General features: G+C 40.1%; 2 protein-coding genes across 15 annotated transcripts in view; one reads left to right on the forward strand and one right to left on the reverse strand.

Moving 5' to 3' along the window:
• Positions 1-9,138, forward strand: part of LOC105477462 (discoidin, CUB and LCCL domain containing 2) — a 94,486-nt gene extending 85,348 nt beyond the window's left edge. The window contains exons 14-16 of one of the 2 annotated variants that reach the window (XM_011733968.3): positions 1,652-1,701; positions 2,542-2,721; positions 3,464-9,138. In XM_011733968.3, the coding sequence (XP_011732270.2) occupies positions 1,652-1,701; positions 2,542-2,721; positions 3,464-3,933 (700 nt within the window). In that variant the 3' untranslated portion in view covers positions 3,934-9,138. The remainder of the gene's footprint in view (positions 1-1,651; positions 1,702-2,541; positions 2,722-3,463) is intronic. The other variant, XM_011733969.3, reaches the window with a different exon arrangement.
• Positions 7,693-26,651, reverse strand: part of LOC105477456 (ST3 beta-galactoside alpha-2,3-sialyltransferase 6) — a 61,154-nt gene continuing 42,195 nt past the window's right edge. For all 13 annotated transcript variants that reach the window (XM_011733965.3, XM_011733963.3, XM_011733967.3 and 10 more), the window contains 5 exons: positions 19,159-19,254; positions 15,998-16,184; positions 15,758-15,895; positions 11,948-12,100; positions 7,693-10,262 (listed from right to left, as the gene is read on the reverse strand). In XM_011733965.3, coding sequence (XP_011732267.1) covers positions 10,176-10,262; positions 11,948-12,100; positions 15,758-15,895; positions 15,998-16,184; positions 19,159-19,254 — 661 coding nt within the window. In that variant the 3' untranslated portion in view covers positions 7,693-10,175. The remainder of the gene's footprint in view (positions 10,263-11,947; positions 12,101-15,757; positions 15,896-15,997; positions 16,185-19,158; positions 19,255-26,651) is intronic.

The raw sequence follows: 26,651 nt of genomic DNA on the forward strand, positions 1-26,651 counted from the left end.
AGGACTGAGGAGTGCTGCTGTTGAGGCAGGCAGAGCCTAAGGTCAGTTTGGCATAGAGTTGAAAGGACCCTGTGGACATCCAGACTCCTGAGGCAATTCGACCACACGCCTGGCGTTAAGGACACAAGATCTGAGCTGGAGAATTGAAGTTACTGTTAGGAATGTAGTCGAAATCACTGATAAGTGGCTTTATGACAAGGAGTAAAGGAGCAGATGCCATTAATGTGCTGTGGAAAATAGGGAGGAGGAGAATGATAATAAAAACAGCTTCAGTTTATTGAATCCAGAGCTCATTCTAAGCACTTTATATGTAATGAATACGTAACCCGAAGCTTTGTCACTTGAGATTATAAAAAGTATATAAAATCCTTTATAGTACAACCTATGGCTAATATTCATGCCCTAAATGTGTTGTCGTAGCCATATAGCGTGTCTAACTTCTATTTAGAAAAGATGATTTATTTATTTTTTTGTTTCTAAATCATATGATGATTAGAGCATTTTCAGGGAGAAAGGTGTTTAATCAGTATATTTTATTTTCCATTCAAGTTTTTCATTAACATCTTCAACACTTACTATCTTTTCTACAAATTTTATACTGCACTTTGAAATAATGAAGTAAGTATAGCTACACTTTAAAATGAGGATGCATTTAGTATCAAAAATAGTCTTATACTGGAGAATGTTTCCTAGTAGGAAAAGCACATGGCTTGGGCTTTTTATGAAAACCGCATTTGTGACCTTGAGCAGTTCGCATAGCCATCTTGTCCTCATCTGTAGACTAGAATAATATCTGCTTTCTCCTTAGCTTGCAAAGACTAATTTGAATTACATTTACACCCTTGAATCAGAAAATGTTATTTCATTTGCTTGGTTTTTCTTTCTAAAGGGCACTCGGTAAATACTAGTTCTTAATGGAGGGAAATTTTTCCTGGGGAGGAGAAGTTACAATTCTGAGAGGTGGACTGAGGAGGATCTTCTTTGATGCATACGTGACTCTCGCTTCCCCCAAGAGAATTTCAGTGCCTCCCAGGCCTGGAGAGTCATGTTCTATTCCCTCTCCACTTGTCACTGTTAGTGGGAGCATTGACTTATCCTGGGATGGTTGGAGGAATCAGATCTATGCAATTAAGGGTATGAGACCCTTTAAACTTCTCTAGGGAAAAAGACTGTAGAAGAAAAGCAAGAAGTTGGAGAAAAAAAATGCAGAATAGAAAATCAGAAGAAGATGGGTTTTTTAGATCTGTGAATTTTATGACTCAGTTGATTTTTGGTATCTTTATTTGAAACCAAAACAGACTTAGCGTAATTTACCTATAATAACTCACATATCAGAGGTGATTCTTTGATTTGATTCAGTCTTTTCATCGACAGACTTTGCATTTTTACATTTCTTTTATCCCTTTTGAGTGGGTAATAGGTAGGTAACAAGGTAGCTATGGCAAAAGATGGTTGTTTACTGAGAGTCCAGGATTTATAAACCTCAGCATAGCAACTTTGAAAGTCAGATGAAATGGAGGACTCCCTTGGGTAGATCAGCAAATAGAGAAATGTACTCTAGACTAATTATTAACTTTGGTGTTTGTTCTGTAGTTTCATAAATGTCTTACCAGTGAATTTACTCTATTTGCTAACTTCTGTATTTTTCCAGAAAGAAAAAAACTGAAGGCACCTATGACTTACCTTACTGGGACCGGGCAGGTAACTCACATGGTCTTTGCATCTCATTTCCATCAGAGGGACGTTTCTCCCCTACAGGGGGCAGTAGTGAGAAAAGAGTCATTCTCAGGCCCAGGTGACCTCCCCGACACTGTTAGAACAATGGCATTACTCTTCAGTTCTCACCGTTTTTACTCTTCTGCAAAATCTCTTGTAGTTCGTAAGTAAGGAAGTGAAAAGTACACATTTCTTATAACAAGCTCTGTTCTTTTTCTTCTGAAAAACTTGTATAGTTTTTCCTGCGTATCTGTTTCTCATGAGGGAGACTGGCTTTCTGTGGCCCATGTGAACCCTGAGTAAGAAACAAAAGACTGTGGTCTTCAGGACCCAGTGTGTGTTTGTCCTCTGCCATGGTTATTCACCAAGTGGAGTCCAGCAGTTGAGGAATTGGGAGGTCTCCCATGATGAGTTGTCATCTTCTGAATTGCTGCAAGTGACACCAAAGGGGCCCCCCTACCAGTCTCTCACTTCCCAATCTCACTACTGGATCAGCTCTTAGGAGCCAGGAGAGTTCACTGCTGTGGCTAGGGTGGAAAAGGGCAGCTAGTGCCCCAGGGTAGATCTTGGAAAATATTTTTTGGGAAAAACGTAATTAAAGCCACCCCTAAAATAGATACTCTATCCGGCTGTACTTTACTAACAGTGATTTGCCTGCGTGTGTTTGGTAGAGATTTCTACCATGTACTGCTTGGTGCTGGATAGTCTATCACAGCAAAAAAAAAAAAAAGTTTGATTATAAAGGCAAGTTTATAGAGATATTTGTTATAGAAATGGCTTCAATGCAACAGGATTCCTCTCTTGATATTACTGTTTGAGATACAGGTTTTTATTTAATGGTCTGTTTGGCTTACCGTCACAATGAAGGTTGGTGGAAAGGAATGAAGCAGTTTCTTCCTGCAAAAGCAGTGGACCATGAGGAAACCCCAGTTCGCTATAGCAGCAGCGAAGTTAATCACCTGAGTCCAAGAGAAGTCACCACAGTGCTGCAGGCTGGCTCTGCAGGTAGCTATGTTGCAGCCTTCTGGCACCAGGCACAGGGAGAAACTGCTTAGGCTTGCTATAAAGTGCTTTGGGATTTACAGTATCTTCGATCCCCTTCATGTTTAAGAAGCTAATTGTTTCCTAAAGGTAGAACCACTTTTTAAAAGGTGACTCTTAGAGAGTGATTTCTGTGTCTTGGATGTTGTGTGTGTAAAGTTGGGACACTCATTTCTAAAGACGCTGGGCGTTATGTACATTAACTGAGGCTTTGCTTGTTCGGTTTGTGGGGAGACCCGAGATGTTAAGAGGAGAAGAGGAAAGACAGAGGAAGCTTTACAGTATTTATCCTGTTAGCCTAGTATGTATTCATTTTAAATATTTCCTAATGTTTGAAAAAAATCTCTGAAATTATTTTTCAAGATTTTTATTCCAGTAATTGAATGTTTCTTTTCCAAGGAAATATTCTGAAAATAATTCAGAAAGGAAATATTCAGTAAAGAAATATTCTGTCTGTAAATCTAAAGAACATATGTGAAAACTATGCAGCATTACATGAATGAGACTTTCTGGTATATTGTTACTATGAGAAGTACTAGACAGTATGTTTAATTTTAATTTTTGAAGTTCTTGCAGATTAAGTATTGATGGCAACAAAAGTACCCTAAAGAATGTTTGCTTTTGGTGTAGTCTGCAGCCGCCACCCTAAATTATGCAGTCCCTTTACTAGTAAAATGACTTCTCTGTTGTTTTGTGATACCCACAGAGTATGCTCAGCCACTCGTAGGAGGAATTGTTGGTACACTTCATCAGAGATCTACCTTTAAACCAGAAGAAGGAAAAGAAGCAGGCTATGCAGACCTAGATCCTTACAACTCACCAGGGCAGGAAGTTTATCATGCCTATGCTGAACCACTCCCAATTACGGGGCCTGAGTATGCAACCCCAATCATCATGGACATGTCAGGGCACCCCTCAGCTTCAGCTGGTCTGCCCTCCACATCCACTTTCAAAGCTACGGGGAACCAACCGCCCCCGCTAGTGGGAACTTACAATACACTTCTCTCCAGGACTGACAGCTGCTCCTCAGCCCAGGCCCAGTATGATACCCCGAAAGGTGGGAAGCCAGGTCCACCTGCCCCAGACGAATTGGTGTACCAGGTGCCACAGAGCACACAGGAAGTATCAGGAGCAGGAAGGGATGGGGAATGTGATGTTTTTAAAGAAACCCTTTGAAGGTGATGCTGCTTTTTACAAAGCATCGTTTTAAAGCACATGGCCTTTTTTTTTTTTTTTTTTTTAATTATTAGTGGTAGTAATATATAGAATGTATTACATATCTGTCACTGAAGTGGTTGGGGAAAATGTGGTGACTGAGGTACAGGAAACTACTAATCTTGCCATCTTGCTTTAAAGGTGTTATGGTGGCACAGTTACTGCTCGCCTGTTAAATTTCAAATGTCCTGTTTGATACTACTGTAGAACACTATTTTTAATACAGAAAAAGCTCCCTATAATGCACTTCAGAGAAATGAAAAATCACTGAGAGTATTTATTACCAATGCTGCAGGTACATTAATGAACTCGAGATGGCTCTGTAAGCCTGACTGGCAATAACGCACGGTACTGTTCTTGAAATACCTAATGGCTTGAAATTCTAGTCTTGTTTGTGAAAGATGGGTACTATCATGATTTCCTCTTTTATTCCTATATTCTTTTCTGGATTATGTTTTTTTTAATAATTACTGATATAAGCATTGTTTTGATTGCAGCCGTATCCACTTATCCATCTTAAGATCTCTAGCTGGGATTCTCTGACTTGTAATGAGCAGGGGGATTGCTTTTTCACTTTGTGACACTCTTTAGAGCTTTAATGCTTCACAGTATATGGCCTGGTCTCGTCCTTGCGTGTTCCACTTGAGGCCCTTGGTGGCTTGCCCCATTCTTGTGTTTGTAAAATGTTTATTTCTGATGAGTGATGCTTGCCTTAGTCTCATGAATTCAGATCCCTTCATGTCTTTAAGTATGCTCCTCTATGTGTAAACAGGAACAACTTGACAATTTGAAAGCTTTAAAGGAGATTCTTCTCCCACCCCCAACTTTATTTACAATGGGATTTTTCCTAGGAGAGTTATGAAAAGTTGAAGGCTTCTAAGGGAGTGCTGTAAACATGATCCACTTACATTTATCACAGTGAAAGGCAAAATTATTCACTCAGAAGTAATATAAATTACCTCTTTAAAAAGTAACCAGAATTTGTCCTTTTGGGTTTTATACATTCACAAAATATACTTTTTTCTTGAGTCTCAAGGTATTTTATATTTTTAGTCAGAAAATTTTTTTTTTTTTTTTTTTTTTGAGACGGAGTCTCGCTCTGTCGCCCAGGCTGGGGTGCAGTGGCCGGATCTCGGCTCACTGCAAGCTCCGCCTCCCGGGTTCGGGCCATTCTCCTGTCTCAGCCTCCTGAGTAGCTGGGACTACAGGCGCCCGCCACCTCTCCCGGCTAGTTTTTTTTTTGTATTTTTTAGTAGAGACGGGGTTTCACCGTGTTAGCCAGGATGGTCTCGATCTCCTGACCTAGTGATCCGCCCGTCTCGGCCTCCCAAAGTGCTGGGATTACAGGCTTGAGCCACCGCGCCCGGCCAAAATATACTTTTTTCTTGAGTCTCAAGGTATTTTATATTTTTAGTCAGAAAAAAATTTTTTTTTTTTTTTTTTTTTTTTTTTTGAGACGGAGTCTCACGCTGTTGCCCAGGCTGGAGTGCAGTGGCGCGATCTCGGCTCACTGCAAGCTCCGCCTCCTGGGTTCCCGCCATTCTCCTGCCTCAGCCTCCTGAGTAGCTGGGACTACAGGCGCCCGCCACCGCGCCCGGCTAATTTTTTGTATTTTTAGTAGAGACGGGGTTTCACCGTGGTCTCGATCTCCTGACCTTGTGATCCGCCCGCCTCGGCCTCCCAAAGTGCTGGGATTACAGGCGTGAGCCACCGCGCCCGGCCTAGAAAAAATTTTTCATTTCAGTTTTCCATAAACTATTACACACAATATAAACCTAACGTGTATTTTTCAGGACTGCACGATCGTGCACTTTGTCTATGTGGTAAGAGGTTTGAGTAATCCTGTATGTCACCTAGGAACAGACATTATAGCTTCCTAGCAAATGAATATTCATGCCTTGTTTTTGATACCTCCTGGCAGCTTCCATGTCACCACTTGTTCATACCTGCCCAGAGCTAGTTTTAGACACAGCAAAATTGAAACCCTCTGTAATTTATTAGCCAACAATGTAAAACCATCTTTAAAAGCCTTCAGACTGGCAACATGACATGAGCAGTTCACCATATGATAAAAATATATAAATCTGACATTCCCTCTTCCATAAACCTTTGTCTGTAGATTTAATGTAGAACAGTACTTTTCCATAAAGTTCAAGTCACTTCTGTTGGCCTGAGCCACCAGATTATGTTGTTGCCAGAATTCACTCAATTTGAATAAAGAGGAACAGTATTTGTTTTCTTGCTTCCATGAATTATATCAGTATTCTAAAACATGGCTTCAGAAAGAGCACTGTTTATTTCTGCAGGCTTCCTGCCCTTTTGTGGTATGGTTTTGTTGGCCTTATTTTCACTGGTTTTTCCTTCTCCAGACTTTGAGGCGCAATTTCATTCATTGAAAAATCAATACATATTTTGTTTCAAAATGTTTGAAACAAAAGACATAGATGTTAGACTTTTATGAAAACATACATGGATGTGTAAAGCACATGTATTATTAACGCAGTCATCCCTTTTCATGTGGGAAGAGAGCAAACCAGTTGATTTTTTTAATTCATCCTTAACACAGAGAATATACTTTTCCTCAAGTAATATACCTGTTTGAAGCTTTAAGAGAGATGTTTTTGGTAACTATTTCATTTTCCCAAAGAAGTTTGCTATTCTTATGTTAATTGTGTATACCTGATTGATTGTTTTTTCCTGGAGGTTTTTGTTGTTGTTTAGTTTTGGTTTTTTTTTTTTAAGAGGCAAGTGTTTCTGAAATGATGCATATTTTAAAACTCAATTCATATTGCCACTGTGCTGTCCTTGAACTACCAATAATTTTTATAAAATATCTAGTTTTTACTACTTTTATATAAACTTTACTTTCCAGATGAAGAGCTGAGCCTGATTCAAATGGTTTTTCTGCTTTGTACTTCTTTTTAGTTTATTGGTTTTTATAGTAGAGGTTTTCTATTTTTTTTTTTTTTTTTAACTACATTTATATCTGATACATATATAGCTTTGGAGACAATCAAGTAACAACTGAAAATGTGAAAGTAACTGTATCTGACAAAATTCCCTTGTATTTTTATCCTTTGCTTGCAACATTTAAGACTTAAAGTCACTGGTGTATTGGATTAAGTTTTTTCTTATTAATACAGTTATAGAAATACATCAGAGACACAACAAATGTGGCCATTACAGGTTTCATAAAATTACACTGACTTGGCTGTTACTTGATCTTAGGAAACAGCACAGTTTAAGATATTGTGAATTCTGACTTATACTTTATTAAATGCTGTAAATCTAAATAGATCCTGTTGTATGTGCTGGGTCTAGTCCAGTTTATTTAAGTCCACGTTTCACTGTTTGCACTTTGCATTGAACAATGGGTTTATTCACTGATGTAAATGGTTCGAGTGAAGAATTAATGCAGTAATTACGACAACACATACACTTGCCTCTCCCCATCCCCAGAAGAGGGGAGCAGAATCCGAGCTTATCTAAATATGAATGTGGCCACAAAGCTGTGGAAAGTGACAAAGCTTGAACACCTTTGCCCTGGCTCTGCATTGTCACCTAGAGAGCAAGAGGTCTATAGAAACATCATGTCAGATGAGACGATTCTCTGCTTTTTGGTTCTGAACTTGAAGTCCCTAAACTGCAAAATCTAAGAGTTGGATGGTTATTAAAATGCTTTTAAAGTCCACTGTGGCACCAATTCTCATGTAATCCAACTTGTTGATTTTTTTTTTTTTTTTTTTTGTGGCACTGGGCAAAGTGGAAACAAACATGTATTGAAATACATATTGGAAATAAAAATGGTTTGAGTGTCAGTGATATTCTCCCAGAATGTACTTTTCTTACCTCGGCATGTACTGTAGTCACTCAGTATTTGTATATGTTGCTAGAATTTAGATTGTAAAATAGTGAAATTTTAATGTGTTCATTTGTTTTTAATAAATTGTATATATGTCTTGCTCAGATTATTTGGTTTAAATAAAACAACCTTGAGGTTTGTAGCTTTTCCTTATACTATAAAATGCCAGATTCTTCGATTTTAACATCACTCATTTATGGCCAATATTGTGCTTCCAGCAACATTTGAAAATGCCACTATTGGTTTTTACTTTGACTTTTTCTATGACCAGCACCATCCTTTTTTTAAAAAAGTAATTTCACCTTTTATTTTAGATTCTAAGGGTACATGTGCAGGTTTGTTAGATGGGTATATTGTGTGATATTGAGGTTTGTGGTATGAATGATCCTGTCATCCAGGTTGTCAGCATAGTACCCAATACATAGTCTTTCAGCCCTTGCCCTTCCTCCTCCCCTCACTCCCCCCACCCCAGTCCTCAGTGTCTATCGTTCCCATCTTGATGTCCTTGTGTACCCACAGCACCATCCTTTTTGAAGCCTGATTCACTTTATATCAACTGAACTTCAGCAGCCACACTGCAGCCTGTAGCTGTTGGTATGAGGGGAAAATCACACTGATTGATTACATGTGAGTCCAGTTCTGGTACCTTCCTTTTGCACCTCAAAGTTAGAAGAATCAAACTGTGGCACTCTGCAAACATATGCTGGTATTCATAGACATAGTCCATAATTAATGACTGATCTGGGTTAAATCAGCTACTACTATTCTCCCCTTTATCCTGCTTTATAAGTACTGCATTCTGTTTCTGAGCCCGATCTAATGTATTTCACCCTTTATACACCCTCTTTAGAGAGGCAGGTTGGTTGTCAGTAATCAAGCCATGGTTTTCCAGTGTTTTCCATTTGTATTTATTGTTCAAAAGAGAGTAATTCTTTCTTCAGCTCATACCTCTTCTGACAACTTTTAGTTCCATCCTTATAACCTCTATTCTGTTCCTTCACCTCTCATTCCCCCACCTCCAGATGGCCTTTGGTTACATTTATTAAAATACAGGAAGGGAGACTACCTCACCACATTTGTAGGCTTGACTGGCTTGCATTGGATCAGATTCTCTGGTGCACCCTAGGTAGCCAGGCAAGCTTTCCATCTGAAGATTAGCTTTAATCATGGGAAAATGAGATTTTCTTTTTTTACCATTTAAATCCAAAAATGCCAACTTCACTTTTTTTTGGAAGACAGTCTCACTGTCACCGAGGCTGGAGTGTAGTGGCGCAGTCTCGGCTCACTGCAACCTCTGCCTACCAGGCTCAAGCAATTCTCATGCCTCAGCCTCCCAAGTAGCTGGGACTATAGTGCGTACCATGACGCCCAGCTAATTTTTTTGTATTTTAGTAGAGATGAGGTTTCACACCATGTTGGCCAGGCTGGTCTTGAACTCCTGAGTTCAGGCAATCCAGCTGCCTCCCTCAGCCTCCCAAAGTGTTAGGATTACAGGTGTGAGCCACCATGCCCGGCCTCAGCTTGACTTTTCTTAAGCGTTTACTTGTTCTGTTATCTTACGTACCTTTCCTAATTTACTTCAAGTGGAAAACCTTCAAAATTTAATAAGTCAGTCAAAAAAAAAATAATGTTCAAGATTTTTTTTTCCTTCTTGAGCTTGCCTAGCTTAGCTTCATTGTATAAAGTTAAACTTCATTTCTTTAAAATAATACAAAGCCATCAGACTTTAGTAATTGTATTCTTTAGTTATTTACTTAGCTAGAACTTTATGTTTAGCCTATTTCCTTTAACTTAAAAACACTGCCTTCATTGTACCAAATTACTCTTCACAATCATGGTTCATTTAATTCTGGGGTTGTCAGGGGAGAGCTTAAACCAGTATGAACTTAGATTTCCAGAGCCGAGCGGTTTCAGCTTGCCACATCAAGCCACATCATGTGATTTTCCACGAGCCATGTTTACAGTAGCCAAATATACTTCTCAAAATGTCTTACTACGGTCAGAATTGTTGTGGTAAACTAAATCCTTAGTAGGAAGTCATATCCCTTCAAAAATCTAAGATGAAGTTACTATAAAAAGACGTGTAAAAACACCTCAGAAAACTAGCTTATTTTAAAAACAATGCAATCAAAACTTATTTTCCCGATATCTTAACCTTTCTTGGTTTTCATAAGTTAAATATACAGTATTCACAGAAATTAAGCTGGTGGTTATGAATCACCAGGCAGCAACAGACAATAAACATAATTATTTGACGAGTGCATCCAACATATTTTAAACTAAAAATTGCAGTACAAAAATAAAACTAACACTGTTAGCATCATCTTCCGAGTCTGTAGAGTCAGTCTTGAGTCAAGTTGATTACCAGGTTTTTTTCTATAATGTCCTTCAAAAAGAGCTGCTCTGCAGTCACATTGTGATACGCGTTCTAAAGAAGAAAAATGCAGTTACCATCTTTCCCAGTCTCAATGTTGTTAGCAGTACCAATGGAATACTTCATATTTAAAAAGTTCTGAATGAAGAACTCGAATGTTAAGTAACGAGTTGCATGGACTTTTAACTTTTGATAGCCTTTTAAATTACTTTCCTTGCTGGTTCTTGTGCAAAAGCTTTCCCTACAGCCCACTCTTTCCACTTCAACTCTCACATAAGTAAGACTCCTTCATATCAAACCCTGGTAGACCGAATCATGGTACAATACAAATCTGGAGACCAAAATTTTGAGTTGTTCACTTTAATGGAAGAAGCCCCTAGAACTCAGTTTAAGAACAAACAAAAAAATCAGCCTGGAGATAAGAAACTTATAATGCCTAGTTCAGTTTAAGATGTGTTAAAAATTACTGTTCTATACATGAATATCTAAGTTTTCTTCCTGAGGAAGTTGTTTTAATATTCTGCTTTTTAGGTGACACTTGAAATACCACAAGTGCTACAGGAAAGTTTAGGGCCGAGGAGAAATGAGCCTAATCCAAAGTCTGTTGGGGCACTTAATTCTTGAAATACTTAAGTGCTTGTCTTACGTGGTGGGGACAGAGGATGAGGATGAGGGACAAAAGACAATACTAAAATCTAACCTGATTTATGCCACTTCCTCAGCTTATAGTGGGATGATTCAAGGGGACTCATTTCATGAAATATATCCCTATACTTTATATCAAGTAATATTTCAATATTAAAAGTATACAGATAACATTTTAATCCTATCACTTGTGATGCACTACTAATTTACATTAGAATTAGAAAACTAGGAAACTCCTTCCCAGTCAAGTAAAATACAAATCCTTAGTCAGGCACAGCAGCTTATGCCTGTAATCCCAGCACGTTGGGAAGCTAAGGCGGGCAGATCACATGAGGCCAGGAGTTCAAGACCAGCCGGGCCAACATGGCAAAAACTCGTCTCTACAAAAATACAAAAAAAGAAAAAAAAATTAGCCGGGCATGGTGGAGGGGGTGCCTGTTATCCCAGCAACTAGGGAGACTGAAGCAGGAGAATCACTTGAACCTGCAGGCAAAGGTTGCAGTGAGCTGAGATTGTGCCACTGCACTCCAGCCTGGGCGAAACAGTGAGACTGTCTCAAAAAAAAAGAAAAAAAATTAAAGCAAAATTGTTAAAAAAACAAACAAAATACAAATCCTCACTATTAATCCCTATTCAAGAGAAGTGTGATCCAGTATGAAGGTTTGTAACCTTTTTGACCATGAAGATTCTCTTGTAGGGTTAAAATATTCTAGATCATCTTGTCTACTTATAAACAACTGAGAATAATTAAGCATAGCAATGCAAGGTGAATTTGTAATATCTCAAACACAGCAGGTTGGCTGAATTTCCATAGTGCAAATATGATAGAATATCTAAAGTAAGGTTCTGTACTTATATGGATTTGATGACACTTGGCAATAACCATGAGGCCCATAAATTGGGATTTGATGCTGTAGTAAAATGATCCTGTACATGAGTTCTAGTTGCAGCCCTTGGTAGCCCTGTAATCCCCATCAAGCCCTCAACCACTCAAAACCCGGTCACTCAGTAATGAGTGTGAGAAGAGAAAATATGGGATTTCCATCCCTCAAGGATTAGTCCAAAGCATATGTATATTACCTAAAGTATATTACCTTATTCATCAAAGACATGGTGGCATTCCCATAGTAGTGCAAAGGACTCTTGAGGTCAGAAAAGTTGTATTTAAAACCAGCTAGGTGAACTTCGTGACATATGTAAAATGCCAATGTGATGGCAATAATTCCTGTTGTTGGGTGTTTAGGTTTCTGGGGGAGAGAACGAAAAAAAAAATTTTAAGCAAAAGGAGCTACTTGTTTGCAAAGCATATTTAGTTGGCCGAATCTCATAAAACAGGGATTTCTAAACATTTAATAAGGAGAAAAATAATTAAGCTCTCATATAAGGCTCAAGCCCCAAGGAGTATGCATATATACCTTAACTCTAAAAAATATATAAACTGTGACTGAAATCTTAGGAAGTCTTTAAAATAAAATATAGCTGTGGTATTAGCCCAGAGGACAACTATCAAATGAAAGAATACTGTGAGGCTTAAGGAAGAGAATGTTGCAGTATTGTTTTAAAAAATACAAAAACATGATGAGTCAGGCCTCTTACAGCAAAAGCAAAGCCTGGGAATTTTGAACATGTATGAATTTTAAGGACAGCTTAATTTGCAAATGGATGGAATCATGATAAAAGACTTCATATAAATTCGCCTTCGAATAGCTATATTTTATACTCACCATTTAACTCTAGGGAAAGGCTAATCAAGCACTTCAATGACAAATTGTAATAGTATCTGACTAGAAAATAAATATTCCAAATGCATACATAGCAATATCACAATCTCAACTGCACCATTAGTTTTTTAGAAAGAAAAACCAAGCATCCTCTTTTCCTTGTCTTACATATATCTTGAAAACCAGTCTGACAGATATTTGACAAGAGGGTCTTGGCTTCCAGAAATTGTAATTTTCACTGAGATGGGGTTCAAAGCAAAAAATAAGATATATCGTAAGCTTTTTATATAACGCTTTCAATAAAGTGTTTCTTATAGTTCCCATTGAAATTACATATGACTTAGTATGATTTTGAGGAAAAGAAAAAAAAATCGAAGAAGCACAATCAAATCAAATCAACTCCAGGAGGCAAACTTGTCTGAAAGTGTTAACTGCCTTCAGCATAAACTTTTCTTTATCCTGTGTACCACTGTAACCTAGAAGTCATTCAGCCTCAGTGATCCCATTACTTTTTCCTTCTCCTTGCCCCTTTTAATGTCTTCTACTTCCTTTCTTCACATCTTAAGAGTCCTTCGGCCGGGCGCGGTGACTCACGCCTGTAATCCCAGCACTTTGGGAGGCGGGCGGATCACAGGGCCAGGAGATCGAGACCATCCTGGCTAACACGGTGAAACCCCGTCTCTACTAAGAATACAAAAAATCAGCCAGGCGAGGTGGCGGCGCCTGTAGTCCCAGCTACTCGGGAGGCTGAGGCAGGAGAATGGCGGGAACCCGGGAGACGGAGCTTGCAGTGATCCGAGATTGCGCCACCGCACTCCAGCCTGGGCGACAGAGCGAGACTCCGTCTCAGAAAAAAAAAAAAAAAAAAGAGTCCTTCATCCGTCTTTATAACCACTCCTTTATGTAGACCAGCTCTTCTGCAGCCATCACTCACAGAACCTATATTACCGCCTGACAAAACTCTCAGAAGAGGAATAAGCACTGCAGTCAACCTGTACCCACACCCCAGCAACAGAATAGGGCAGCAGAAAAATATGCTTATGACCCAACTCTCAAACAGGCATTAAGTATGCCCAGCAATCCAGTTACGTTTGACTAGTAAATTTCCATTCCTACTCTCCAAGATGAGAATTTATAACTTTGTATCCTCCAACAGCCCTACTCTCCTTCCTAATTTGACTATTTAATCTCTATTTTTTAAGGAAACAAAAGCAGTCAAAAGAATGACTTCATCATCCGAACTCCAAATCTACCATCTTACCTGTATCTTTACTCACATTTGCAGTGCTTATTCTCCTATAATGGATGAGATGTAACTTCAGCAACTTTTCACTAGTCTATATTTTATCCCATATCACTTCTCAACAATTTTACTTCTGTACTTATTTACTTTCTCCCCTCATCATCAGTGTTTCTTTCTGCTGAACCGCTCCCTTCAGCATATACACAGACCAAAAAAGAACAAAACACGCTTCTTCAATCCTGTATCATCTTCCAACTACTGCTTCATTTCTCTGATCCTTGTTCTAGCAAAAAGTCCACTAAAGATTTGTTGCTGCTTGCTCATGTCCCAGGTTCTCTTCAACCTAATTTAAGCAGGCTTTTTCCTTCTTTCTTGTTGTCAATATATATCACCAATATGACCTCCACGTTTCTGAAACCAGGGTTTATTATTTACGTTCAACCTCTGGACAGCATCCGATATGGCTGACTTCTCTTGAAATACTGCATTTGGTTTCTGGGACACCATGTCCTACTGGGACTTTGATGTAGCTACAGTTTGTTCTAATGTTATCACTAAGTATGTTCAGGGTCTTCCTGTGCTTTTGGAATTAAAGATATTACCTAAAATGAAGAAGCAAGAGATGTACCTGATCATACTTCACTTAGAAAGATAGGAACTGAAAAGTCACAAAACACACATTCAGAAGCTGTCCTTTACCCTCAAAATTACTAGGAAGTCAGCTTTAAAATCAAAACACGGATGCTTTTTGACTTGAGCATTCCACTTCCAGCAGTCTATCCTACAGAAATGCGACAAATGGTCAGAAAACCCCTATAAACACATGTACTACTACATTATTTAAAGAGAAGAAAATGTTGGATATATCTGAGTGTCTATAAATAGGGGAAGAGTTAAATAAAGGGAAAAAAGAAAATAACAATACCCATGGTATAATCATAATTATACTGAACAAACAAAAAGGGTGTGTGTTTATGAATGCATAGCAAATAGTCTGGAAGCACATAAAAGGTAGAAAAGCTTGAGAGATTACATGGGTTACAGAGGGAAGAGAAAAGAATGGTGACTTCCTTTTTGATTTTTAATATTATTTTCAGTGTGCAACACTAACTTGTTTTCAGCATATAACACTTTTGAATTTCTTAATCACGATTTTTATCATGCTAAATATACATCATGAAAATACATGATATATATTTATTTCTTTGGATTTTTCCCTACTTTAAAAAGGGGGAAAAAACTCATTTCAACCAAGGTATCATGTTATACAGTTACTCAAGCTTCCAGGGAAAAATATATCTGCCACCGTATGGGTCTAGAGTATTGTTTTCTAGGGAAAGTAGGCAAACAGGAGTGAAAGTCAACGAGATTTCAATTTGAAGTTTCAAGAACTCTTTCAATACGGCTGTAACTGCCATTTATTGAGAATTCAGTGCCAACATTTCCTCTGACCACAGAAATGTTTCTGGACTACTTTATTGTCCTTCCTCACCTTTCCTCTGGCTTTCCTGTGATATTTTTATCAGAGCATCTCAGACAGTTCTTTTCAGCTTGCAAAGCCATGCACTTGTCCTGAAGCCAGGCCAGCTACTCTGAGCACAAGCCTGCCCGTCAGCCCACCCAGTCAGACTCTCCTCACTGCAGAACACTGAAGACAGAGTTATGAAAGAAAAACTGTTTGAGCATGCGCAAAGAGACCCCAGGAAGGCCCTACAAGGGCAGGAAAAAAACCCAACTTAAAATTATATTTCCTTGCAACATAAATGAAAAACATAAAGATAATATCCACAGATAACTACTTTCACTAACTCAGAGATGACCCTCAGAAATCATCTCATGAGATGATTTTTTTTTTTTTTTTTTTTTTGAGAGTTCCCAGGACCCTCTATCCTACCTCAGCCAGATCTGTAGTTTGAAACCATGCAGAGATAAATACATACCTGATTTTTGGGAAACACTTTTGGAAAATGAAGCAGTTCATAAGCTGCTGTTCTGATAATGAAAGGATCTAATATTCGGATTTGATAAGGTTTATAAATCAGGTTTAAGGCTGGTTTCTTCCAAAAACCATTAGTGTTCTGAAAGTAAGAATATAGAGAATAGAACAGTGTGGCTGTCTGTTTTTTAAGGAAAAAAAGCACTACAGGTAATCTGAAGGCAGAACAATTTTGCCTACTTACTATTTTGTCACCCATCAACAATTCCAACAGCCACCTTAAATCATGTGGCTTAAAAGCAGTGAGAATCACTGTCGTATTAGGGTCATTGTGAATGGGATCTGAAAAAACAGATTCTGGATAAAAAAGTCGGAAGGTTGTCCTTCTCCCAACTTCTTCTTCGTGTCCTAAAACAGGACCATTATTCATTCTGTGGATAGTAAAACATACAAGATATGTAGACCAAGTGCAGTATGTGCCATTTCCATCACAGTTCTCAGAGGTTTCAGAGTTGGACAAGCATCAGCCTTTATCCTGCACTCTGAAGCCACAAAGCAACAGATCAATCTTTCACACATAATGGCCAAGAAGATCATTCCTTTTCATTAAATCATTGGTTGATCAAAGGCAGAAATACTCATTTGTATTTGAAAATTAATTGTGGAGCCAATGATAATTCAGTCTTCCCTCCAGGGGAACTGAAGACTAAATTAAAAAAATGGGAACACAGAGCCCCAGGATACCAGAGTTGAAAGAGACCTTGGAGGACAAACCCCTGGAGAGAAAATTACTTGCTCAAAGCCACACAGTCATATAGCACATGGATGTGTGTGACTAACAGGTAAGAAGAATCACATTTCAGTTGGTTTAAAGACCCATCAAAATTGTTGTACTCTGAAATAAAGTTAACAATATAAATTTGCTATATTATATTCAAGCACAACCAAATGAATGTCTATTGCTAGAGTAAACTAAAGAACCACAAAGGATCTACTGTTGAGTTTGTGTATGCTGAAAGCCAAGGTTGGACATGCACTATTTATGTACACATTATGAAGGAATGCTATAAAAAAAGAAATGCTGTTTCCAAAACAGTGTCCCCAAGGAGGATAAATACTGTTTTGCCCTTTGCCACTGACTCTATGTAATATAAGATGAACAGACTTAATAACACTTGAGATGACTTTCAAAATATTGTACCCATGGCATTTTCCTGTAAGGGCTTCCTGTGGCTCTAAATTATCAGATTTAGACAATTATGGGTAGAGAAACCTGTGATTGCTCTAAAATTGTTTTGTAGGTAAATTATCACAGCTTCCTCAAAATGGATAGTAAACAGAAAATAAGGTGACTTCACCATGCAGAAACTCTAGGCAGCTTGTAAGCCCACAAAACCCCCAATACTGCCAAACCATCCTAATGTATTGCCTCAGTATGCTAACTTTGCCATTCTTTAAACTATTCACAGCTACTCCTAACACACACACACACACACACACACACACACACCCCAGATGATGACCTTATCTCAACCTTTCACTAAAAAAATAGAGATAGAAAGGGCCGTATTTTCCCCTCACTACATCAGAGGGACTCTTGGTAGTTGTAACCACAATTCTGGCTCTCCTTTCCATTAGAAAACATTAACCACACTTGTATTCTGAACCCCCTCCCCTCTCTTTTACCAGACCGATCTCTTTCTCATTTCCACCAGTTAACCAATATGCTATAGAGCCTCCAATCTTTTCAAAAGAAGAAAGCAAAAAAAATCTCCCCTGACTGCATAACCATCTCTAACTGCCATCTGATTTCTCAACTCCTCTTTGAAGCAAAATTTTTGGACTACATTGGTTTCTCTACATTTTCATCTGTACATTCAGGTGTGCATTCTCTGCATTCCCTCTTCAACCTATTCCAGCCGAACTTCTTGCCACATCATGCCTCAAAGCCTGCTTTTTTCAGGAGTGTCAATGAGCTTCAGGTCACCAGTCCAATGGTCACCACTGTCCTTATCTTGCATGACCTCTCACCAGCACTGGGACACAGTTGGTCACTCCTGTCCTGAAACACTTTGCTCTCTTGGCTTCTGTGATCACTTTCTCCTGATTTTCTTCTTACCTCACTGGTGGATCCTCTTCATCTCCTTTACACATTCCTTTTTCTTTGCTCAACTTCTATACTTTGAGTTCTCCAAGGCTCAGTCCTCACTCTCTTCTCTCTCTCAGTCTCTCCTTGAGATATCTCACCCAGTCCGTGGTTTAAATACAGCTTATAGGCCACACACCATCAAGATTTTAACCTGTTTATCCAACTGCCTACTCAACTTACCCACTGCAAATCTAATAAGCATCTCAAATCTAACATGTTCATATCATGGTTTTCCTCTAAACCTGCTCCTATACCAGTCTTCCCCAACTTAATGATACCACTCTCCAGTCAATCTCCTAAGCTGAAAACAGAGTAGGAAGTATCCTTGATTTCTTTATTCTCATTACTCTTCACATCTAATACCACAACAAATCCTGAAAACTCTATGTCTAAAACACATCTGCAGTCAGTCCACATCTCTTCCTCTCCTATGACAATCCTGCCCCAAGCCACCATCATATTATACCCGAATGCAGCAACCTAATTGGCCTCTTCATTTCCACCCTTGTCCCTCACCTTCCATTGTCCATGCCACAGCCAGAATATTTAAGAGATGACCAGATTGCATTGTTCCCTTGCTTAAAACCCTTAAAAAGCTTCCTGTCGTACTTAAAATCCAAGTTTCGAATCCTAGCTTACAAAGTCCTCTGCAGCCTGATCTTTGCTCACCGCTTCAGCTTCCGATTGCACCACTCTCCGCATGCCTGCTACTTGCCAGCCTCCCTGGGTTTTTGTGCTGCTCCTCTCAAACTCAGGATCATCTCCCCCTGAGGCCCTGCAGCAAACATCCTTTCTGCCTGGACTGCTCTACCATCATCTTCGTATGGCTATTGCTCCGTGGTCACTTGGGCCCTGCTTAGACGTCTCTTTCTCAAAGTGGTCACTCATTACAAAGGAGCCATTCAAAGATTCTCTATTATATCCTTTTTAAATTATGTATGGCATTTATAATTTTTATATATTTAATTACTCGTTTTCTTCCCTCCACAGGGAGCACAAACATTGCTCTTATCCACTGCTATCTCTCCTGTGGCTAGAAGCATGCTGGCATACTAAGAAACTTAACAAATATTTGCTAAATGGGTAGCCTGAAATCTAGGCCTAACTCTAGCCAACAACCAAGAGAGAAGGTTGTGCAATAAAATACACTAACAAATGGAAACATCTCCCCTTCCTTTTAAAACACAGCTGTATTAAGGTAAGAAACCATATTCTTTTGAAATAATTCTAGGGTAGCAAATAGAAAATATATTTACCTTATTATTACATCATAGGAGTCGATTTTTTCTCCTAATGTCTTATTCTTCAAAACTCCTCCATTACCAACCACCACACACTTTTTACAGGGTATGCTGTTGGACAGATGGACAAGAGAGATTGAGCCATCTTTTACAAAACTGGTTCCAAGAATCCACGCGTACTGTCAGAAACCCAGTGCCACATTCCACTTGTTGCGCAAGTAGAAAAAGAACCAACCGCGACTTAGAAGTCTAGAGCTGTATTAAAAAGATACAAGATTCAATGAGTAACATTCTACAGGAAGAGCATATCATTGTACGCAACTAGTATCAGCCCACACACGTTCTCTCATTTGATTCTCATAGCCACCTACTGAGATAAGTAAGCCTGATATTCCCATTATACAAATGAAGAAGGAGGTTCAGAAATCTATTATGTAATATTTTAAAGTCATACTCCAAAGTGGAACTAGCATGTGGATCCAGAACTTGAGACTGAAACACCCCTCCATATAGGACTCTGCATGTGTGTTTTACATTATGTAGGTCTACATTTTTTGCCAGCATCACCCACTCCTCGAATATACTACCTCTGGCTCTTTGCTGCATAAATGTGGATGGACAGTTTGGAATCTGGTGAGAAAAGTGCAGTTTTGGGTACCCTGCCCATGCTCACTTCAATTTCCCCAGCATGGACTGGTCCTTGGAGCTTAACTAATACAAACTAAAAGTTCATGCAGGGTTCCTGGCAAAGAGCTTTAAAGTAGAACACAAAGGGGAACTCCATGTTGCTGGTCCATCTGTCTCCCAGCTCTTACCCCCACCCAGGCAGGCCTGGAGAAATGACAAAATAGACTGTGTCCTTGCCCTCTAGGAATAAAACTACAGAAGGGAAAGTTGTTGAGGCTGTCCTTCCAGGGCCCTCATGGCATGGAAAGTCTAAAGAGAACACGGTTTCCCTAAGACCCATGAAATCGGCAGACCAGATGAACTCAAGACCTTAAGGCTTTTAGGAAATAATGAGTAGCAAAACTGTACAAACACTGTGCAACACGGAAACATGGAGAATGCAAGAATTCAGAAACTGTTTAAAAGAGCCAAGCATTGGCTTTATCAGGTAAACAGGAAATGGTGTACACACTCCTATATTCATTAAATTTACCTTTTTTTGAGTAGTACAGTTTATCTGATTATAAGGTTGAACACTGTAACATTTAAAAAATACTTTTAGCATATTTTAATTGGAAGCTCTAGGCTCTCAAATATTAAAGAGTCATGCGTAAATCAGTGTCTACCTAATCAGTCAGAAAAATAAGCACCAGTGGCACAGGTTGGTAAGGACTTGGGGGCGGGGAGGACTATCCAGCGGATGCTCCTTCAGTGTGTGCCTGAAACCTTGCACTGTGGACACATCTCATGTCACAGTGGGTTCCAGAAGGGTCTGTTTGTTCATTTAAATTCTCTTTGTTTTCATTTTTTTATTTCTTTTTTCTGGGAGTCTACAGATTGAGCAAAAATGAAATCAATGTCAGACATATTATATTTGATTTGGTTCAAATGTGGCTGATGTCCATTTGCAGCAGAGAAGAACTGAGGGGAGGAAGGTACATAGTGTTGCCAGCAAGGGGACGCCGAACAAAAACAGTTTGCCATTCATTGTAAAAGTGGGCGAGCACCACATAGTCAGGGTGAGTCAGTTAACCAAGACAGGGGACTCAAGGTTCAATAAGCAGGGATAAAACCAAGGTAAGGGGGAAAAAAAAGGTAAGTACAGAACTTTCAAGAGACAAGGCCAGAACATTTAGAGAACAAGCTGCAGCAGAGGCTGGCTGGAGAACAGTGGTCAGTGCGGGTCTGCTGAATCACTTGGGGAACATGATGACCACATCATACCCTTAGGTGGTGTGACTTGCTCCTGGGCATGCTCTTCCCAGTAGATTCGATGGAGAAAAGAAAAAAAAAAAAAAAAGCCCTCCTCTTTTGGGTGAATGCCACAATCAGTGCACACGTAACTTTCAGGGAGGGAATGATGGTCTCCACAGCTTTACAAACACGCCTACAATGCCAGGACCGCATTTGTCACACACGGGCACATTCTGAGCATTTCCAATTGACACAGCCACTTCGGGGTCGGGAATCTTAACACTTCTGAATCATGAGGGTTGCTGAGATGCCTTTTTATCTCAGACTCCAGGATTTCCTGCAAAATCAGGAAAAGAGGTGGACTGTTTCAGGGGTTCGTTCAACTCCTGTTTCTCCTGAAGCATCTTGTAAATTTCAGATTCTTCGTTGATGATGAGGCCACTTGGAGGCTGAACATGAGCTACGGGCACGCCATTGGCCTCCTCCCTGCTGGCAGCAGTTTTTGAAATACCAGCAGTATGTTATCTCAAGGTGTTGTTAAAGTTGGAGATGTTTTCAGAAGAAGAGAGGCCAGCCGGGTTGCTGTACTGGTTTGGATGACCCCAGGGAAAGTGCTGGAAGCAGGAGAGGCAGTAAAGAGCACAGTATTTGGATTGCAGGCACTTCCTATGTGCAGGACCTCCTGGGGTTCAGAGTGTAAATTCATCTTGTATGGATGACACTTCCTTTCCTCCGTCACCAGAAGAGATTAGATTTTATATTCAGATCTGGCTACTGTGACAGTCATGTTGTCTGTGTAGCCTTTGATTTTTTTCTGAGCTTCCAAGTGCATCATATTGCTGATATTTTCCCTATCAATGGCTGCAATTACATCTTTCATACATCAATTAGCTATAGCAGCCTTGCTTCTGAAAGTGACTGGGAAACAGCTGAGAGGCTGCTGGAGGTCCTTGCTGTCCAGCAGGCGGAAGCCTCATGGTCCTGGGCTCTCTGTTTCTAAATAAGAAAGTAACATAACTCTAGATGCTTTTACAAGCAAGTTTGACCTCAATCCCTACTCTAGAAAGCCAACTTTATCAAAGGCTCTCTGCTGTGGGGCCATGTAGTATGGCTGAGATGGGAGCTGCTGAATATTCAAAACCCTTTCCTCTCAGGGTATTATTGCCATTATCCTCCCCAAATCATCCCATGAATGCGCCATAGCAGGGGGCAATTCTCACGCTCTCAGCTTGCTTGCCCTTTCCGTAACCTCAGGGTCAGTTCAATTCAGATCAGAGGCTACACCTCCTAAAGCTGGCTCCATCTCCACTAGGAATGCTAAGCAAGGCTGGGCACTGGGGAAGGCATGGCTAAGAACAGACAGGATCGAAATAACAACTGTTCCCATGAGATAACCTGCGTAGGAGTAGAGGGTGAGTATCTATAGATGGTATCTAGTCTAATCCTCTCCCTCCGATGAAGGCTGTAGGCCAATCTTCTGTCAAGACAAGGGGCTGCCTTGCCCTGGGCCCAGGTGCCTCCCTGCATCCATGCTGGCCTGGAGTTCCCAGTCTGACACTGGGCTACCTGACTCCAACTACACAGAATATGCAGGGGCAAAGGTCAACAAGCCACCAGCATACCACCAGGGCTCCTATCCTTACAAAAGACTCCTGATCCACAAGCCAAATCTCTAAAGTTGACCCCGGAAAGGTTACTCAGCTCAGTCTATTTTTATATGTATATATATATAGATATGTATATATATAGATATATATATAGATATGTGTATATATATATGTATATATATATATATATATACACTTTAAGTTCGGGGATACATGTGCAGAACGTGCAGGTTTGTTACATTAGTATACACGTGCCATGGTGGTTTGCTGCACCCATCAACACGTCATCTACATTAGGTATTTCTCCTAATGCTATCCCTCCCCTAGTCCCCAACCCCGCGACAGGCCCCACTGTGTGCTGTTTCCCTCCCTGTGTACATGTGTTCTCATTGTTCACCTCCCACTTATGAGTGAGAACAGGCAGTGTTTGGTTTTCTGTTCTTGTGTTAGTTGGCTGAGAATGATGGTTTCCAGCTTCATCCATGTCCCTGCAAAGGACATGAACTCATTCTTTTTTATGGCTGCATAACATTCCATGTTGTCTATGTGCCGCATTTTCTTTATTCAGTCTGTCATTGATGGGCATTTGGGTTGGTTCCAAGTCTTTGCTATTGTGAATAGTGCTGTAATAAACATATGCGTGCATGTGTCTTTATAGTATAATGATTTATAATCTTTTGGGTACATACCCAGTAATGGGATTGTCACAGCTCAGTCTTAGACGTGGTCAGTTCTATAACATTGCTCAACAATGAACTGATAGCTTAGATCTTAGTGCTCACAGAAGTTCCACTCTATCACACTGAGATACAGATGGTCATCAAGCCCGAGATAATGCATGGCCCAAAGAGCATCACGGTAAGAGTAGCCACCATCTGTCATATACATGTGCCATGTCACTGGTCATCACTCAGACTCAAGGTCCTGGACCGCCTCCCACATACCCTACAAGCCAAGAAAAAAGAGGAGTCTAGGGGTTTCGGGCAGATCTCTTCTGCAGGGCAATTCCTCACACTCAGCCTCTCCTACTTATGGTCCCAGCAGTTCAAGGACTTTTAAAAAACAGGAAGAAATAACATAGACATTGCCTCATTCAGAACGCCCATTCCAAAGATTCTTTACAGCTCTACTTCACCATATTTTTAGGAGTTTCACTTTCTATTTTTTTTTTTCCTCTCAGTTTATAGGGGACAAGCAGAAAGAGAGAAGGGCCTTTACTACAGGAAATCATACCAATGCTTTTGAAAGGAAACCTTATCAATGAAAGTCCACCTTTCCTCCTGGTCAAGGATACTGCAAAGATTTACGCATTTTTCTGAGAATCATGTAGAAACTCTTTTGAGGGCATCTCTAGGAATAGTCTTTGGAATAACATCTTATCTACAGCTAGTATTCATAGCACCACCACGGCTCTGGGAAGTATGGAATGGTACAGATCAGCTGTCTGAATCACACTCCTCATTACTCACTGCTTCCCTCGCTCCCTAGCAAGTACCCCACACTCTGAAAGGACTGATTCATTCTCTCCTTGACTTCATCCATTTGGCTTGTGATCCTGGCTTCCTCTGCCTTTTTATATGTGGAACAATGACTTTCAGTGTCCTTTGGGTGACTGTAAAACTTCACATATTTAATTAACATAACTTTCATGTAGAAATAGCTGCAGTAAATTGTGAGTCCCTAGAGGAAAGAATAGTATCATTTATATCTCTGTATGGTCCCATCTAAAACACTTCCTGATCCACAGGCTGTGCATGTTACAATTCAGTTTGGTTGTTACATTAAGTATACGGAGGTTATTTCCCTACTTTGTGTCTGGAGAAGCAATTACCTTTAACTCCTCCAACCACCCTGGAAACAAGCAGGGAAATGCATATGCTCTAAACTGCTTACCCAGAAAACAAAATAATTCCAGGGTTCCTGAACCTGTTAATGGAAAATCTGGAAAGCTGCTAAAGCAGTGGTAGTAAGAGATTACACTTCCCCCAGGTGAAAGGCGTGTTTCTCATAAAGTCAGGCAAAAGCCGGAAGAGTCATTACCTTATGCAGAGGAGAACATCAAACACAATCAATATAGAGCAAGAAAACATGAGTTGCCCATTTCAAATGATCTATGATGTGTTTTCTTTAACAAATGCTTTTTGACAAGCATTTTTCGTTCAATACCATCATGTACATTAAAACACATGACTCTACCTTCAGTGTAACAGTCTATGGCAAATCATGCTGGTCACATTCCCAACACCCCTTACCCCATGTGCCTTGCTAGCAGATCCCTGCTTTCCTAAGCCTAAAATAGTGAGCTCATTGCCTCTGCCAATGTTTCGTCTAGACATAGCCATGTGACCCATCCCTGGGCAATAAGATATTAGGGAAGTCTATTAGGTGCTTTTGGAAGAGATTCTGCTGCTGCCAAAAGAATCATGTGAACAGGATACTGCGTTACTCACTTCTTCCTTTCTGCTTAGACATTGACATGTGATAACAAAAAGAGCAGCTACACATCAGAGAAAAAGACAGCCACAGAAAAACTACCCTGGAGCCTTGACATTACTGAGCTACTAATTCAATCCCCCAACCAGGGCCGCTCCAAACATATGTGCAAGTTGTACACAGTCCAATGTCAGCACCATTCAGATAACTATATGAATGAATCGGTCCTCCCTGGAGTTGTGCAATCCACAGTCTGTACAGCCATAAGCAGCCCTACACTGCAAGCTGGAACCACAAATATGCAGACCTGAATCCACATGTCTATGCAATACAGGAGATAATAAATGTCCACTTAGTTTAAATCACTCCTAGTGAAGACTATTACTTGCAGCCAGAAGATCCTCAAACTACACAAGGAACTGTAGTTGGAGACCTGGTTGCTAGTTCTGGCTCCTGCGCTTAGCACCTCTTAGGACCTTGGTCTAGTAACCTGACCTCTCTGATCTCAGTTTGCTGTTATGTGAAGTAAGGAAATCACTTACATCTTGTATGTTACTCTCTGATGGAAGTGACCACTTTCTTCGACAAAAGTACTGAGACTTCTGTATCTTTACCCAACATCTGACCACAGCAGATGCTAGAAAGCAGGCAGGGGTTGCTTCTGCATATTCACCACATATGATTCACTCTGTTGATGCAGAATCACAACTTCCCCTCATCCTCAAGCTCTCCTGGCTAAAACTCCTGCAATGTAAAGAAACTCTGCAAAACAGCAGAATGTCTAAAGCAGGGATGCAGATATTGATATTCCTTATAGAGTGAGGACTCTTTTTAATAAATACACCACTCATGTCTAATTGTTTTTTCAGTTTTCTAAGGGCATGCTCCCAGCCTGGCTGGTGGCCAGTCTACCCCCGCTTTGCTGATGCTGACAGAATGGCTGCTGCTTGAGAGAGCAACCAAGCAGCTTTTACAAGTCCTTGTCCATGTAGCAGGCAACTGACTTGACACAGGTGCTGTTGTTAGGTAAGATATTTATGTGTAGTTACTATATAACCACCTGTGCTGCAGGACTCAAGCATTCTTCACAAAACTTGGCATGCTTTCAGAAGGCAATGGTGGTGGTTGGGGAGGGGGAGCTTGTCTGTGCATTTTAAGTGGGAGCTGAGATGTGATAATTTAGGGTTGCTGCTGTTTCTAGCTGTGTGAGGATGCACTTCCACTGGGGAGAAAGCAATAATCCTTAGGGCTAGGGGCAGACTGGTGCTAAGGAGCTACATGGCCAGCCAGGAAGGATTAGGGTCTTGGAATATGGGCACATTTTTAGTATTCCTTTTCTGTGTTGCAGTTCTCTTTAAAAATCCTCAGTCTTCAGTGAAGTTTGTTAAACTTAGTCGTCTTATGTTGGCTGTGCTTTGGAGAATAAAGAGAAGAGCCTGTGTCCATGAGAAATCAGCAGCAGCAGCAGATAAAAAAGATGCACTGAGATTGGTTGTTAGACAGCAGGGTCATATATTTGACTTCAGAATCCTGAAAGTGACCAGGCACAAAAACAGATGGGGACGAGGGAAATGATGCAGAATATTGGTAAAGACAGCTATTTGTTCC

The sequence above is a fragment of the Macaca nemestrina genome, chromosome 2, assembly GCF_043159975.1.
Source record: "Macaca nemestrina isolate mMacNem1 chromosome 2, mMacNem.hap1, whole genome shotgun sequence".
NCBI classification, from domain to species: Eukaryota; Metazoa; Chordata; class Mammalia; order Primates; family Cercopithecidae; genus Macaca; species Macaca nemestrina.